This window comes from Onychostoma macrolepis, chromosome 18 (genome assembly GCF_012432095.1).
Source record: "Onychostoma macrolepis isolate SWU-2019 chromosome 18, ASM1243209v1, whole genome shotgun sequence".
Taxonomy (NCBI): domain Eukaryota; kingdom Metazoa; phylum Chordata; class Actinopteri; order Cypriniformes; family Cyprinidae; genus Onychostoma; species Onychostoma macrolepis.
In genome coordinates, this window is record NC_081172.1 from 11,574,815 (window position 1) to 11,588,339 (window position 13,525).

Below are 13,525 nucleotides of genomic sequence, written 5' to 3' on the forward strand. Positions count from 1 at the left end.
TTTCATAATGGTTGGCCGATATTAAAATCATGCGTTTTCTAAATGAATTAAAAATAAAACACTAAAAACATGAATCCGTATTTTAAAATGCTACAAGCGAATTTAGGCATCACATTATAATGTACAGTATAAAAGAGGATATTGATTTCAGATTACATTTAACATTGTTAAATTATAAAAAAAATTAAAAAATAAAATAATAATAATAATAAATTATATATATATATATATATATATATATATATATATATAAGCACTGTATATATTTTTACAAAAAATAAATAAAATCAAGCAGCAATTAAACAAAAAAAATTAAATAAACAGATTATTCTGGAACAAATCTTAAAAGTGTGAGAGCAGCCACTATTGATCTGTAGAGCTGGTAGCATTGATGAAATGCATTTTTTTTTCTTTTATTTATGAATGATTGTCACTATGTTATTGCTATTATATGGGAATGCAGCTACTTCAGAACAAAACTCAAATCAAAGCTGCCAAGCTGTAGTCATCAAACAAACCAAAACACAAGGAATGGGACACGTCTCCAAGTCTATTTATACTAAACTTTTCAGGACACGTATGAGGTCTCGTCTTGTCATGGAGTCTATTATGACATAAGAGCTAACATATAATGTCGACTTTATATATTAATACTGTGCACAAATAGCACAAGCACATGAAAATAATTGGTCACTATGGTTATCATCATTTGTTCATGCTACTTTTTTCCCGTTTAAATATGTTTACCTTTTACACTACAAAGAAAAACATCACTTGCACAAACGAGGTATAAATAAACATCATAAATACAGAACCACAAATTAAAAACCCTAACAGATGTTTTAAAAATGTAAACATACAAAGAAGAAAAACTAAACATGATAGCTTTGAAAAGTGTCAACTTAATCCCACGTTCATAAAACATACACACCCAAATAAATGATAGCAACAGTCATAAACTCCTATGTACAGTAGAAAGCACCAGGTTGTTACACAAATGAGCAGTGTAGCTCATGTTGACCCAGGCTCTCCTCATAAACCTTTATAAATATTTCTCGGTAGGTTTATAAGCGGTAGATAAATGATCGGTTCTCACTGTTTACGCAATAAGAAGTCTCATTATTTCTTATTGAAACCATGCTTTGTCACCAATGCCTTGAAGTCCAGACTTTTTTGGGGGGCAAAAAAAAAAAAAAAAAAGAGTATTGCCCCTTCATGGTCACCCCTGGCTCTCGTTTTCAAGATCGATGCCAACTCCAAATGAAAAGTTCTAGATCATTGAATCGCATTGATTATCAGTTCCAGTGTGCAGAGCTCTAGTTTGTAAGATTCAACATATCGTATGTTTCTCCTTTATTCCCTCTAAAAGTCTTTTCATAGACCTATAAACAAAGAATGCTTTTTTACACCTGATTTTATATGCACAGCTTGTTATAAAACGCCACTGAGAGGGATGGTGAATAATCGCTGGTGTCCAAATCTGTTCTTGTTTTGATGTACAGTCCATTTCCCACAATCCTCAAAGAGGAATACGGTCTTCTCCTGTGTCATGTCCGGTATGTCATGCATCTGTACTTGAACGGTTGTTGATGAGAAGAGAGATTTTAAAAACGAGGTCCTTGAGTCTGTGTTCTTGGGCTGGGCAGGACTGGACACTACAGCAGGGAGCTCGGGGGGCTCTCTGGAGGGGGTGGGGTGTGTGTTGGGCTGTGGCGCATTGGCAGGATGTCGTAGTGGCTGGGAATGTGGCTGTTCCGCGGGAGGTCATAAGGACTCTGTGAGAATCCGGTCGCCAGGCCGTTGGGTCCTTGAAGAACACTCACTGTCGGTTCTGAGGAAGAAGGGTGGCGAGGGGTGAGCGGCTCGATTTCTCAAACTCTCTCTGAATCTTTAAATCAAACTGTAGCTCTGTCTCTGGTATGCAGTAGATTATATTCTAAAGATTTTTTTTTTATCTTTCTCATTAGATATTTTTACATAAATTGGGGAAAATATAATGGGATTGAATACTGCCATATGGCAACTGAAAATGGTCAAACAACTTTTCCTTTAAATAACTTTTTTTTTTTTTTTTAAATAAGTTGATAATAAATTGACACATTCAAACATTTAAAAATAAAAATTGGTGAATTATCATTTATATTTTAATATCAGGTCTCTTTCATTATTAATGCTTAAAAACAAAGCAGAAATATACTTTATATATATATATATTTCAATATATGTTATTTTAGATATTTTAAATTGACAGCAGTGTTGTTATTGTTAACTAAAACTAAAACTATTCAAATAATTTTGGTAATTGAAAAAAGCTGAAATAAAATATAAATATAAATTATGTTTTGAAATAAGTTATAAAATTACTAAAACTGAAATAAAAACTAATTAAAGCTATTTAGAAATAAAAATAAAACTGACAAGTATTAAAACAATGTATGAAGACAACTGGACAAATAAAAATAAAAGCTAATTCAAAATATTAATTAATAATATAATAATATATAAAAAACAACATGAACATGACATGAAGTATACAAAATATATATAAAATGTAAATATATATTAATATATTTATGTACGCATTTATTTTATTTATACTGTGTATTGCATATGGCAACATTTAGACTTTCTTTTTAAGTACACTTCAAAATTAATATTTTCTAATAATATTATAACATCTACACATACAAATTTATTTTCTTTATAAATAAAATAAAAAGTAAACATACACCTGAATATTGAAGTACAAATTATATATATATATATAAAAAATGAAAGTATAACTTCACAGCTCAGAATAATAGTCTTTTTTATTTATGAATTAATAAGCCTATTGTTCTGAGCTACGCCGTAGTAATTTCTCTTTTGTCATTTATTTATGAATGACACATGACAACATAGATATTTTCATAACTATTTGGACAAAGTTGATCTGTGAACAACAATGCAAAATCCCTGAATATCTATTTCCTATAGGAATTACAATGCAGTTTGTTGTTCTAATCAGTGAGAAAGTGAAGGACAGTGTTTCCATATGGCAACATTGTACTAACAACAATGTTGTGCTTAGAGACTTTCTATAAGAAGTAAGTCCCCATCTGCATTCATGAGACTCACCCACGTCATAGACGTTCCTGCTGGCCGTGGTCAGGGTTGTGCTAGTGCTGGAGCAGAAGGTCAGGTCTCTGTGAGCAGGTGACTTCATCTCCACGTAGCTGCTTTCAGTGTGCTTGCAGGCCAGGCCGGGCGGATCTCGGATGGTGGCGTACGGATTCTCACTATTTAGGGAGCACGAGCTGGAGCTACACATGGAGGCCTTTATGTAATCTACACACATTACAGAAGAGATATTACTCACATATTAATTTCACATCATCCTCTGGGAGAGACAAAAATTTAATAAATGTTATTATTTGTACGAAGAACTATAGGAAAATGAAGTTACGTTCAAGACAATCTCTAGTAAAAGATGCAAAATAAGCACTTTTCCATGATGTACTGTTTAGAAACAGCATCCCAGGGTAGATTTTCACAGTGAAATCCGGTTAGACGGCACTGGAAAATCTTGTTACAGCAGCTAAGAACTAATGTAGCTGAAGAAGAGTTTGTGTAAAAGATTTGTATTACTTATGTACATCATCCGGAAACATAGAGGATGAGATTAAGTTGTGCTCTGTAGAACGAAAGCAGTGATGGCACAACTGACTACAGTGTATTTGTGAACGAGGCACATGCACATCCAGGTCAGCATGATCTCTATATTGTATCACTTCACTGACTTGAATAATCTTCGAAAGTCATTCTTGATTTACTGAGAGAACACAGTGGACCATAGCAAAAATGTGAAAGGACCTCTTGTGTATAGTTTGGTTTATTCTTATTACAAGAGCAGATGTCTATTAGAGTTATTACCTTTGGCCATTCGAGTGGTTTTGTTGTCCCTCAGTGTGAGTGTGTCTCCTCTCGATACTCCTAATGAAGTACATGAACACACATTCATGATTCAACAACAGTATAAATACCCGATGATAAACATCAGTAATGCAAAATCTCCACAGAAATGTCAAAATGACAGTGATGGGAACGGATAAGCTGCACTATCAATCAAACAGCATGTTGTAAAATATTCCTATACAGTATATAGTCTCTTGTGCTCACAGAGGCTTTATTTGTTTGATCAAAAAACAGTAAAAAAATAATACTGTGAAATATTATCACAATAATAATATTATATTATAATATTATTTGTCACAAAAATAACTATTTTAATTTATTTTAAAATGTAATTTATTCCTATGATGCAAAGCTCAAACTGCAGCTATTAGTACAGTCTTTAGTGTCACATAATCCTACAGAAATCATTCTAATATATATATATATATATATATATATACACAGTATATACACACGTGGTCAGAATTGTTGGTACCCTTGGTAAATATGATCAAAGAAGGCTGTGAAAAATGTGCATTGTTAATCCTTTTGATCTTTTATTTAAAAAATTCACAAAAATCTAAGCTTTCATTGCAGAATAAGAATTTAAAATGGGGGGAAATATCATTATGAAATAAATGTTTTTCTCATATACAGTGGTATGCCAAAGTTTGGGCACCCCTGTAAATTTTCATGATTTTCCTTTATAAATCATTGGTTGTCTGGATAAGAAATTTCAGTTAAATATATCATATAGGAGACAAACACAGTGATATTTGAGAAGTGAAATAAAGTTTATATGATTTATGGAAAGTGTGCAAGAATTATTTAAACAAAATTAGGCATGTGCATAAATTTAGGCACCACAAAAGAAAAATTAACTCAATATTTTGTGCATCCTCCTTTTGCAGAAATAACAGCCTCTAAACACTTTCTATAGCTTCCAATTAGAGTCTGGATTCTGGCAGAAGGTATTTTGGACCATTCTTCTTTACAAAACATCTCCAGTTCAGTTCAGATTTGATGGTTTCCGAGCATGGACAGCCCGCTTTAAATCACACCACAAATTTTCAATAATATTCAGGTCTGGGGACTGAGATGGCCATTCCAGAACGTTGTACTTGTTCCTCTGCATGAATGCCTTAGTAGATTTTGAGCAGTGTTTAGGGTCGTTGTCTTGTTGAAAGATCCAGCCCCGGCGCAACTTCAACTTTGTCACTGATTCCTGGACATTGTTCTCCAGAATCTGCTGATATTGAGTGGAATCCATGCGACCCTCAACTTTAACAAGATTCCCAGTCCCTGCACTGGCCACACAGCCCCACAGCATGATGGAACCGCCACCACATTTTACTGTAGGTAGCAAGTGTTTTTCTTGGAATGCTGTGTTGTTTTCCGCCATGCATAACGCCCTTGTTTTGCCCAAATAACTCTATTTTAGTTTCATCAGTCCACAGCACCTTATTCCAAAATGAAGCTGGCTTGTCCAAATGTGCTTTAGCATACCTCAAGCGACACCGTTTGTGGCGTGTGCAGAGAAAAGGCTTTTTCCGCATTACTCGTCCATACAGCATCTCCTTGTGTAAAGTGCGCTGAATAGTTGAACGATGCACAGTGACACCATCTGCAGCAAGATGATGTTGTAGGTCTTTGGAGCTGGTCTGTGGGTTGACGGTGACTGTTCTCACCATCCTGCGCCTCTGCTTATCTGAGATTTTTCTTGGTCTGCCACTTCGGGCCTTAACTAGAACTGTGCCTCTGGTCTTCCAATTCCTCACAATGTTCCTCACAGTTGAAACTGAGAGCTTAAATCTCTGAGACAGCTTTCTGTATCCTTCCCCTAAACCATGATGTTCAACAACCATTGTTTTCAGGTCATCTGAGAGTTGTTTTGAGGCTCCCATGTTGCCACTCTTTAGAGAAGATGCAAAGAGGAGAAACACTTACAATTGGCCTCCTTTAAATACTTTCTCATGATTGGATTCACCTGTGTATGGAGGTCAAGGGTCACTGAGGTTACCAAACCAATTTTGAGTTCTAATAATCAGTGCTAAAGGTATTGAAATCAATAAAATGACAAGGGTGCCTTAATTTATGCACATGCCTAATTTTGTTTAAATAATTCTTGCACACTTTCCATAAATCATATAAACTTTATTTCACTTCTCAAATATCACTGTGTTTGTCTCCTATATGATATATTTAACTGAAATTTCTTATCCAGACAACCAATGATTTATAAAGGAAAATCATGAAAATTTACAGGGGTGCCCAAACTTTGGCATACCACTGTACATGTTGGACACAATTACTGGTACCCCTAGAAATTCTTACGAGTAAAATATATCTGAAATATATTTCCATTCAAATTCACAATTTTGAGCACACCAGCGTGATTATGAACATGAAATTATCCAGCCATGGCTTCCTGTTTCACAGAAATATAAATAGGAGGGGAAACAAAGCCCAAATTCCCTTAATCATCCATCACAATGAGAAAAACCAAAGAATATATTTCTACGGAAATGGTGGAAATGGGGATTTATATATATTATATATATATATATACACATATACATACATACATACATATACACTGTACATATATATATTTTAAATATATATATATATATATATATATATATATATATATACACACACACACACACACACACATATACATACATATACACTGTACATGTATATATATATATATATATTTAAAATTTATTTAATTTAAATTTTACATATATATTTTTCCATATATTGATAGTACAATTTCTAGCACAAATGCCAACATTTCCTCATGTTGTCTCCAACCAATATTACATTCTACTATAAACACCTTTGTAGACTACACTTTACTGTTGGATTTTTTGGCTTAATGGTGAATCTAAAGCACCAACAAAATATCGTTAACAGAAAACACAGATAGGAAGGCAGGTAAGCAAGATAAAAAGACAACACAGGAACGCCTGCATATATACATATAAAAGCAAAGTCAAGCTCTTAGCTCTTCCCCAGCTTTGTCACTCTAATGAGTATTATGAGTTAACCTTTAACTAAATCACATCTCTAAATCACGTTTCTCAGCTGACTACCCTGAGATACTGACATGCCTTTAGGGTGACAAAGATCTATAAATGAAAATGCTCACAAAAAACACCCACCCCACTCTGATAAAGCCAGTGCAATATTAATTTGGATTTTCTCTGTGAATAGTCTCCATGGTGACATGACAGCAGTGGAGTTTCAGTGTACACTCACTGTTCGGTTGGGTTTTTTCCTCTATACAAATGTGACGTAGTTTAGTCTGTTTAAAGAAAAGGAGAATTTGTTCTGTCCTTGAACTGTTCTCATTTACTCACATAGATCCCTTTGTCTTATAGTAAACGATTCATCAAGAAGACAATGTCATTGTAATCTTCATCAAAATGTAACAATGTGGCCCAGGCTTTGAAATAACTTTCCATTTATAAACAGGTTGTCATCTAGAAGTTAACAACTGCGATCAGAAATCAGGAAAACTTCATGTTAAAGGATGAAATCACTGTCCCACTTTGAACTTGTGGTCACTGGCCCTATTTCACTTCCTCTATGGGCTTGCAACAGAACATGATTGAAATACCCAACCTCCAACCAGAGTCTCTGAGGCCTTGCATGCTCTGCCGAAGCCTTATCAGCAGACCTGCAGGTAGACATAATGGGGTGAGGTGGCTTGAGATGGGAAGTCAGAGAGGTAATGAACTCTCTCCCCCCTAGTCTGAGTGACCTTGGATAATATAGGCAAAGTCTGACCTTCCAGCATGCATGTGTGCCACCTAAAGAAAGGGCTTATTAAAAACACAGCAGGCGAAGGTCTTGCTCCGGTGCCAGAAGCGCCGTCTGCTGTTCGTTACAACCCCCAGGAATGAGTAAGTAGTTTAATTCTCTGGTGCTTCAATGGAAAACAAATGTCTTATTTGTTTTGCGGAATAGGTTGAGCGGAGAAAAGAACGATATATCTGATCCATTACAAATTGCATGAGTACTTTTCAGGCTTTGTCTGACGGGAACAGATAGAAGATGGTTTGAATAGGGGGTGAGATAAGAAATTAAGTGAGGACACTGACCCAGGTCATTGAGATTGCAGTACGCTCTCCATTCTGAACTGTTCCTGTCTCCTTTCTAAAAGGGAAAAAAGACAAAAAACATCAAAGACAATGAAAGATCATTGCCCTGATAGCCTTGATGAAACGGATTTGTGACCTTTTTTTGGTCCACGACCCTTTTTTATGTTCTAAAGTTCTTGCAGTGCCACACCAATTGAATTAATTCAGAATCAAGCTATAAAATTTATCTCACAAGCATGATTACCTAACTAGAAAATTATATTTTTAAGAATAACAACAAGAGTCGATTTTATTGTTATTGACTTTATTGTCGTAACTATATCACATTGTTTGGTCAGCCTTTATTGGTACTAATCCTGTCTAATGTTGAAATGACTGGATAAAAAATCCCTTTGGAACATAAACTATGTTTATTGCATATATATCCTGGGAGTGTTTCTGTAAACGCAAACATACGGAAGCTTATAGATTTTAGTTTATTACAAGCCAAACGTGTAATCACTTTAGTATGGAAAAACATTTAAGGACCTGTCCTTTCACAGTGGACTCAAGAGATGACTTATAATCTTGCTCTTGAAAAATTAACATATGCAACTAGAGGTAAAGCAGAGGTTTTTAAAAACACATGGTCCCTTTTTGTTCAATTTGTTAATAGGCAGATAAAGTGGGATGTGATGACTAATTTGAAATCATATTTGTTTTAGGGTGCATTATTTTATTTTATTTTATTCAACTTGTATATGTAAACATTTTGTATTTATTTATTTTACTATTTATTTCTTTATTATTATTTTAAATGCATTTTAGTTGCTTATTTAGTTTTTTTTTAAGGATACATATTGGGGTGGGGAAATTGTATTCTGTAACAGTATATAGTTTTCTATTCTGTATTGTTCATAGTGGTTCTAGAACAAAAATAATTAAAATAGAGTTAAAAAAAAAAGTCCACTAATGTCCACTCCACTACCATTTAAAAAGTTTTATGTTTTTGAAACATGAAAAAACATTTTTTTGTCTGTTAGGCTCACCAAGGTTGCATTTATTTGATTTAAAAAAATATTATTGTAAAATATTATTTTACAATACTGTTTTCTATTTTAATATATTTTCAAATGAAATTAACGTGATGGCAAAACTGAATTTTCAGCAGCTATTATTTCAGTCTTTAGTTTCACATGATCCTTGAGAAATCATTCTAATATGAAATTTGGTGCTAAAGAAATATCTTTTAGGATTATCAATGCTGAAAACAGCTGTGCTTCTTAATATATTTTGTGGAAACAGAACAGCATTTATTTGAAACAGAAATCTTTGAAGCATTATAGATGTCTTTACTGTCAATTTTGATTTATTAAAGGGTTAGTTCTCCCAAAAATGAAAATTAGCCTGTGTTTTACTCACCCTTGAGGTATCCTAGGTGTATATGACTTTCTTCTTTCAGACGAATCCAATTGGAGTTATATTAAAAATGGTCCTGGCTAATAAAATGTGCCTCACACGGCTTCGAGGCCTTCTGTAGTGAATCCATGCATTTTTGTAAGAAAAATATCCATATTTTAAACGTAACAAACACTTCTGTCTCACTTCATTTAACTGTGGTATGCGGAAGCCGTTCCGGCGGATGAGGTAGGACGTCGGCATAGCGTGATTAGTGACGAACACGGAGAGAAAACAAAACAAAATACAGGTCATGAATTAGAAGTACAAACCGAGGATTTGTAAAGAAAAATGTCGGAGGATTTCGATATAAGCCAAGAGGACTGGTTTTCCTTTGCTAAAGTAAGGAAACTTTGCTTCCTTTGCTCCTGTAAACAAACTCACGAGACTAGCATATCTCAGAGGCGTGTGCGCAAAACGCATACATCCTACGTCAACCGCCAGAACAGCTCCCACGTACGACAGATTCGGAAGTGAGAGAAAAGTGTTTATTGCATTTGAAATATGGATATTTTTCTTACAAATTGTGTTTTATTAACAAAGTTCGGGAGGAGCACGTTCAGATAATTAACCTAATTAACATGAGAGGAGCACAGTAATCAGTAATCAACCCAGTTAAAAAGATAAGAGGTGTGTATATATTCACAGCAGACTTACCTCTGTTCCTTGACCGTTTTTCAGCAACCCTCCGCCACCCCTTCTTCACACTTACAACTATTCCTGTCCTAACCTGTAGGGGGGGTACTCTGGGTTCGAGCCATGTGAGGCATGTTTTATTATGGATGCACGCACTTTATTTGACGTCTTTTGGACTGTTGAACAGAAACACCCGCCCACTGCAATCATAGAGCTTAGAAGAGCCAGGACCATTTTTAATATAACTCCGATTGGATTCGTCTGAAAGAAGAAAGTCATATACACCTAGGATGCCTTGAGGGTGAGTAAAACACAGGCTAATTTTCATTTTTGAGTGAACTAACCCTTTAAATGCATCCTTGTTAAAAAAAGTATTAATTTCTTTTAAAAAAAGGGCTCATGTCGTAGCATGTTTTTTATGTAATACTCTAAGCACGAGCAGCTACTATGGCCATAAAAATGATGCTTGAAAAAAATAGTTTATCTGTTGAACCTTCATGGAGTTGTGACCTCAAGAATGGAAACTTCTGGTGTCATGCAAATATGTCTCTGTCCTCACCTTAAGAGTGAGAGTGCCGTCCAGGTTGTTTGTGATGGAGGAGGAGATGTTGCATTGTGCCACAGTGTGGTAGCTGGGATTGGAGAAGCACTGGCCACCGCTGCTGCTCTGAGACGTTTCTAAGAGAGAGAGCAAGGCAAAAGTATTCACAACTTCTACATACCACAGTGTACAAGTTTACTAAACTCCTGTCTGATAATGCATGACATTCTGTTCCTGCAATAACAGAGTAGAAGAGTGAAGACTGAAATTCGTGATACTTAATGGAATTGGTCAAGCCATTTATAGCCACATCATCAAAAATAGTAGGGTACTATTTTAGTAGGGCTGGGCGATAAATCGATAACGATAATTATTGTGATATAATTTTCCCCGATAAAACAATAACAAGAGTTTGTTAAATGTTCAATATAATGTTTATGCGTCAAAAGCATAACAAAATAGTGCTACTCATTTGATGTGCGCCACATGGACCATTTATTCACTCAGTTCAAAGTTCAAACGGTAGCGCAGCGTGAGCTTACTAGAGCAGATACGTTTACTCGCTGATGAGTCTTGGTCACGTGCGCACTAAACAGTGCTGTGAGACCCTGTAAAGTGCCTGAATTGAGCGAAGAACACAAATGAAACAGCGTTGATGAACAGCAGAATCACTATGCCCAACGAGACAGTCTGAAGGATTTTCAATCTACAAATCGCCATAATTTACCATGGATGTACTGTAGTAACACTAACTGCACTATGGTTTTGTGGCAGAAATGTGGGATATATAGTGTTTGTGCATTTATACTAAATGTATTTAGACTACTGTTTTTCATACAAACACCTAGAAACCATACAGTTATATTTTTACCATGGTATTGAGGTGCTATATGTGTGGTTTTATCATGATCTAAATGTATGATACTATGGAAGAACAATGGTTAATTTGAATAAAATTTAAACAGTCAGAATAATTACACCATATAACACTATATAAAAATCAAGGTGTTGCCATTTTTGCAGATGTTACTGTTTTTGATAATGAACATAAATTTACATCTGCATCCTATTTCAAGTTGCTACTACTACTCAAGCTACTGTCAAATGTGCATTTCTATGAGACAAAAAAGTTGTTGTTGTTATTATTGATTGATTGAATTATTATTAATCTTTAAGCCTGCACTGCAAACTGTGCTGAAGATATAATGTCATCAAAGTCTGGTAAAACAAACCTGTTTTATGCTTTGAAACAGTATCACTCATTAGAACATGCAGAAACTAAGAAAGTAATTTTTCTTATAAGATATTTATTTTGTTAAGGAAAAATAACTGGAAAAGCGTAAAGAATTAAAAATGTGAAGTGTTTGTCATGTACTGACCATAAAGAGTAGTTTAAAACTATAATTAACGGTCTGGTCTCTACAACTTTCACTTAGGAGAAAAAATATGCTGTTAAACTTGACAGAAATAAATATTTGAAATGCGATAATTCTGATAATTCTGATATGAAAAAAATTTGTGTGATAATTTTTTTGGGCATATCGCCCAGCCCTAGTTATCAGCATATGAAAAGTGTGGTAGCACTGTGATAACCATAATACAGTGCTGAAACTGTTGCTTTTACTTCCAGTTACTGAACCTTTCAAAAATATGAATTATATAAGTCATACTTGTAAAAACATTCATGGAGCATCTGAAGTTGTTCATAGTAGCTTACTCAATATTTGATGATTAGTCTCAAAGGAAGTTCTCACCAGAGAGGGAGTAGTCAGTGTTGGTGACACGCAGGGCTGGGGTGTACGAGACACTGGGCATTTCCTGGCCTTTGTCTCTCTGTCTCTGCCTGAACCAAACAAACAAGCTGAGCATGGCCATGATGATCAGCAGCAGGAAGATGATGCCCATCACAGCGCCTGCGGACTGCCGCTCTGAACCCAGAGAAGGACTGATCTTAGTGTAAGGGTTCAGCTCCTCCATCACTAGAGCCGCTAGGACACAGAATATGATTATAGATCAGGTTCTTCATTCCCAAAAGTACAGGTACAATAGAATTCATATGCATGCTAATCTCTTGTATGAGAACAGACACAACAAAAACTACAATAATCAAGATTTTTATATTTTGTGAGGAAAACGTGAGTGGCGCATCATGCAGTGGTCTGGGTGGCTGCCAGTGCATTACTATGCAGTTTCTGAGTAGTTGATAATATGTAGTTATGCAGTTCCCATGGTCTTCTATGTGGTTGCTAAGGGTCTGACTGGTTGTTAGTGTGTTGCTTTGTAGTTGCTAAGGGTCTGAGCAGTTGTTAATGTGTTGCTATGTAGTTGCTAAGGGTCTGAGCAGCTGTTAATGTGTTGTTATGTAGTTGCTAAGGGTCTGACTGTTGTTAGTGTTGCTATGTAGTTGCTAAGAGTCTGACTGGTTGTTAGTGTGCTGCTATGTAGTTGCTAAGGATTTGAGTGGTTGTTACTGTGCTGTTATTTGGTTGCTAAGGGTCTGAGTGTTTGTTAGTGTGTCGCTATGTGGATGCTACAGTGTTCTAGGTGGTTGCTAGCGCCTTGCTATGTGGTTACTAAGGTGCCCAACTCTAAAACATATCAGGTTCTTTCATTCAGTATAAACCTATGGGATTTTTCCATAGGTTTTTTTCCCCATCCCAGATGAAAAAAAAAACAAACAAAGAAAGCATGCGTTACCCTGGTCACAGCGGATTCCTTTGTATCCCGGGCTGCAGTAGCACGTTCCGGTCACATAGTCGCAGGTGGCGTTGTTCATACATTCACACAGCTGCTGACAGCCATAGCCAAACGTCCCGGCAGGACACTCTGTATAAAATCACATACACCAACACAATTAACCAAACAC

The 13,525-nt window shown here is 35.5% G+C and overlaps 1 protein-coding gene across 4 annotated transcripts in view; it reads right to left on the reverse strand.

Moving 5' to 3' along the window:
* Positions 1–271: 271 nt before the first annotated feature.
* The window catches only part of megf11 (multiple EGF-like-domains 11), a 118,724-nt gene continuing 105,470 nt past the window's right edge, over positions 272–13,525 (reverse strand). For all 4 annotated transcript variants that reach the window (XM_058752225.1, XM_058752227.1, XM_058752226.1 and 1 more), the window contains 7 exons: positions 13,357–13,485; positions 12,414–12,647; positions 10,678–10,796; positions 8,046–8,100; positions 3,913–3,972; positions 3,118–3,327; positions 272–1,831 (listed from right to left, as the gene is read on the reverse strand). In XM_058752225.1, coding sequence (XP_058608208.1) covers positions 1,656–1,831; positions 3,118–3,327; positions 3,913–3,972; positions 8,046–8,100; positions 10,678–10,796; positions 12,414–12,647; positions 13,357–13,485 — 983 coding nt within the window. In that variant the 3' untranslated portion in view covers positions 272–1,655. The remainder of the gene's footprint in view (positions 1,832–3,117; positions 3,328–3,912; positions 3,973–8,045; positions 8,101–10,677; positions 10,797–12,413; positions 12,648–13,356; positions 13,486–13,525) is intronic.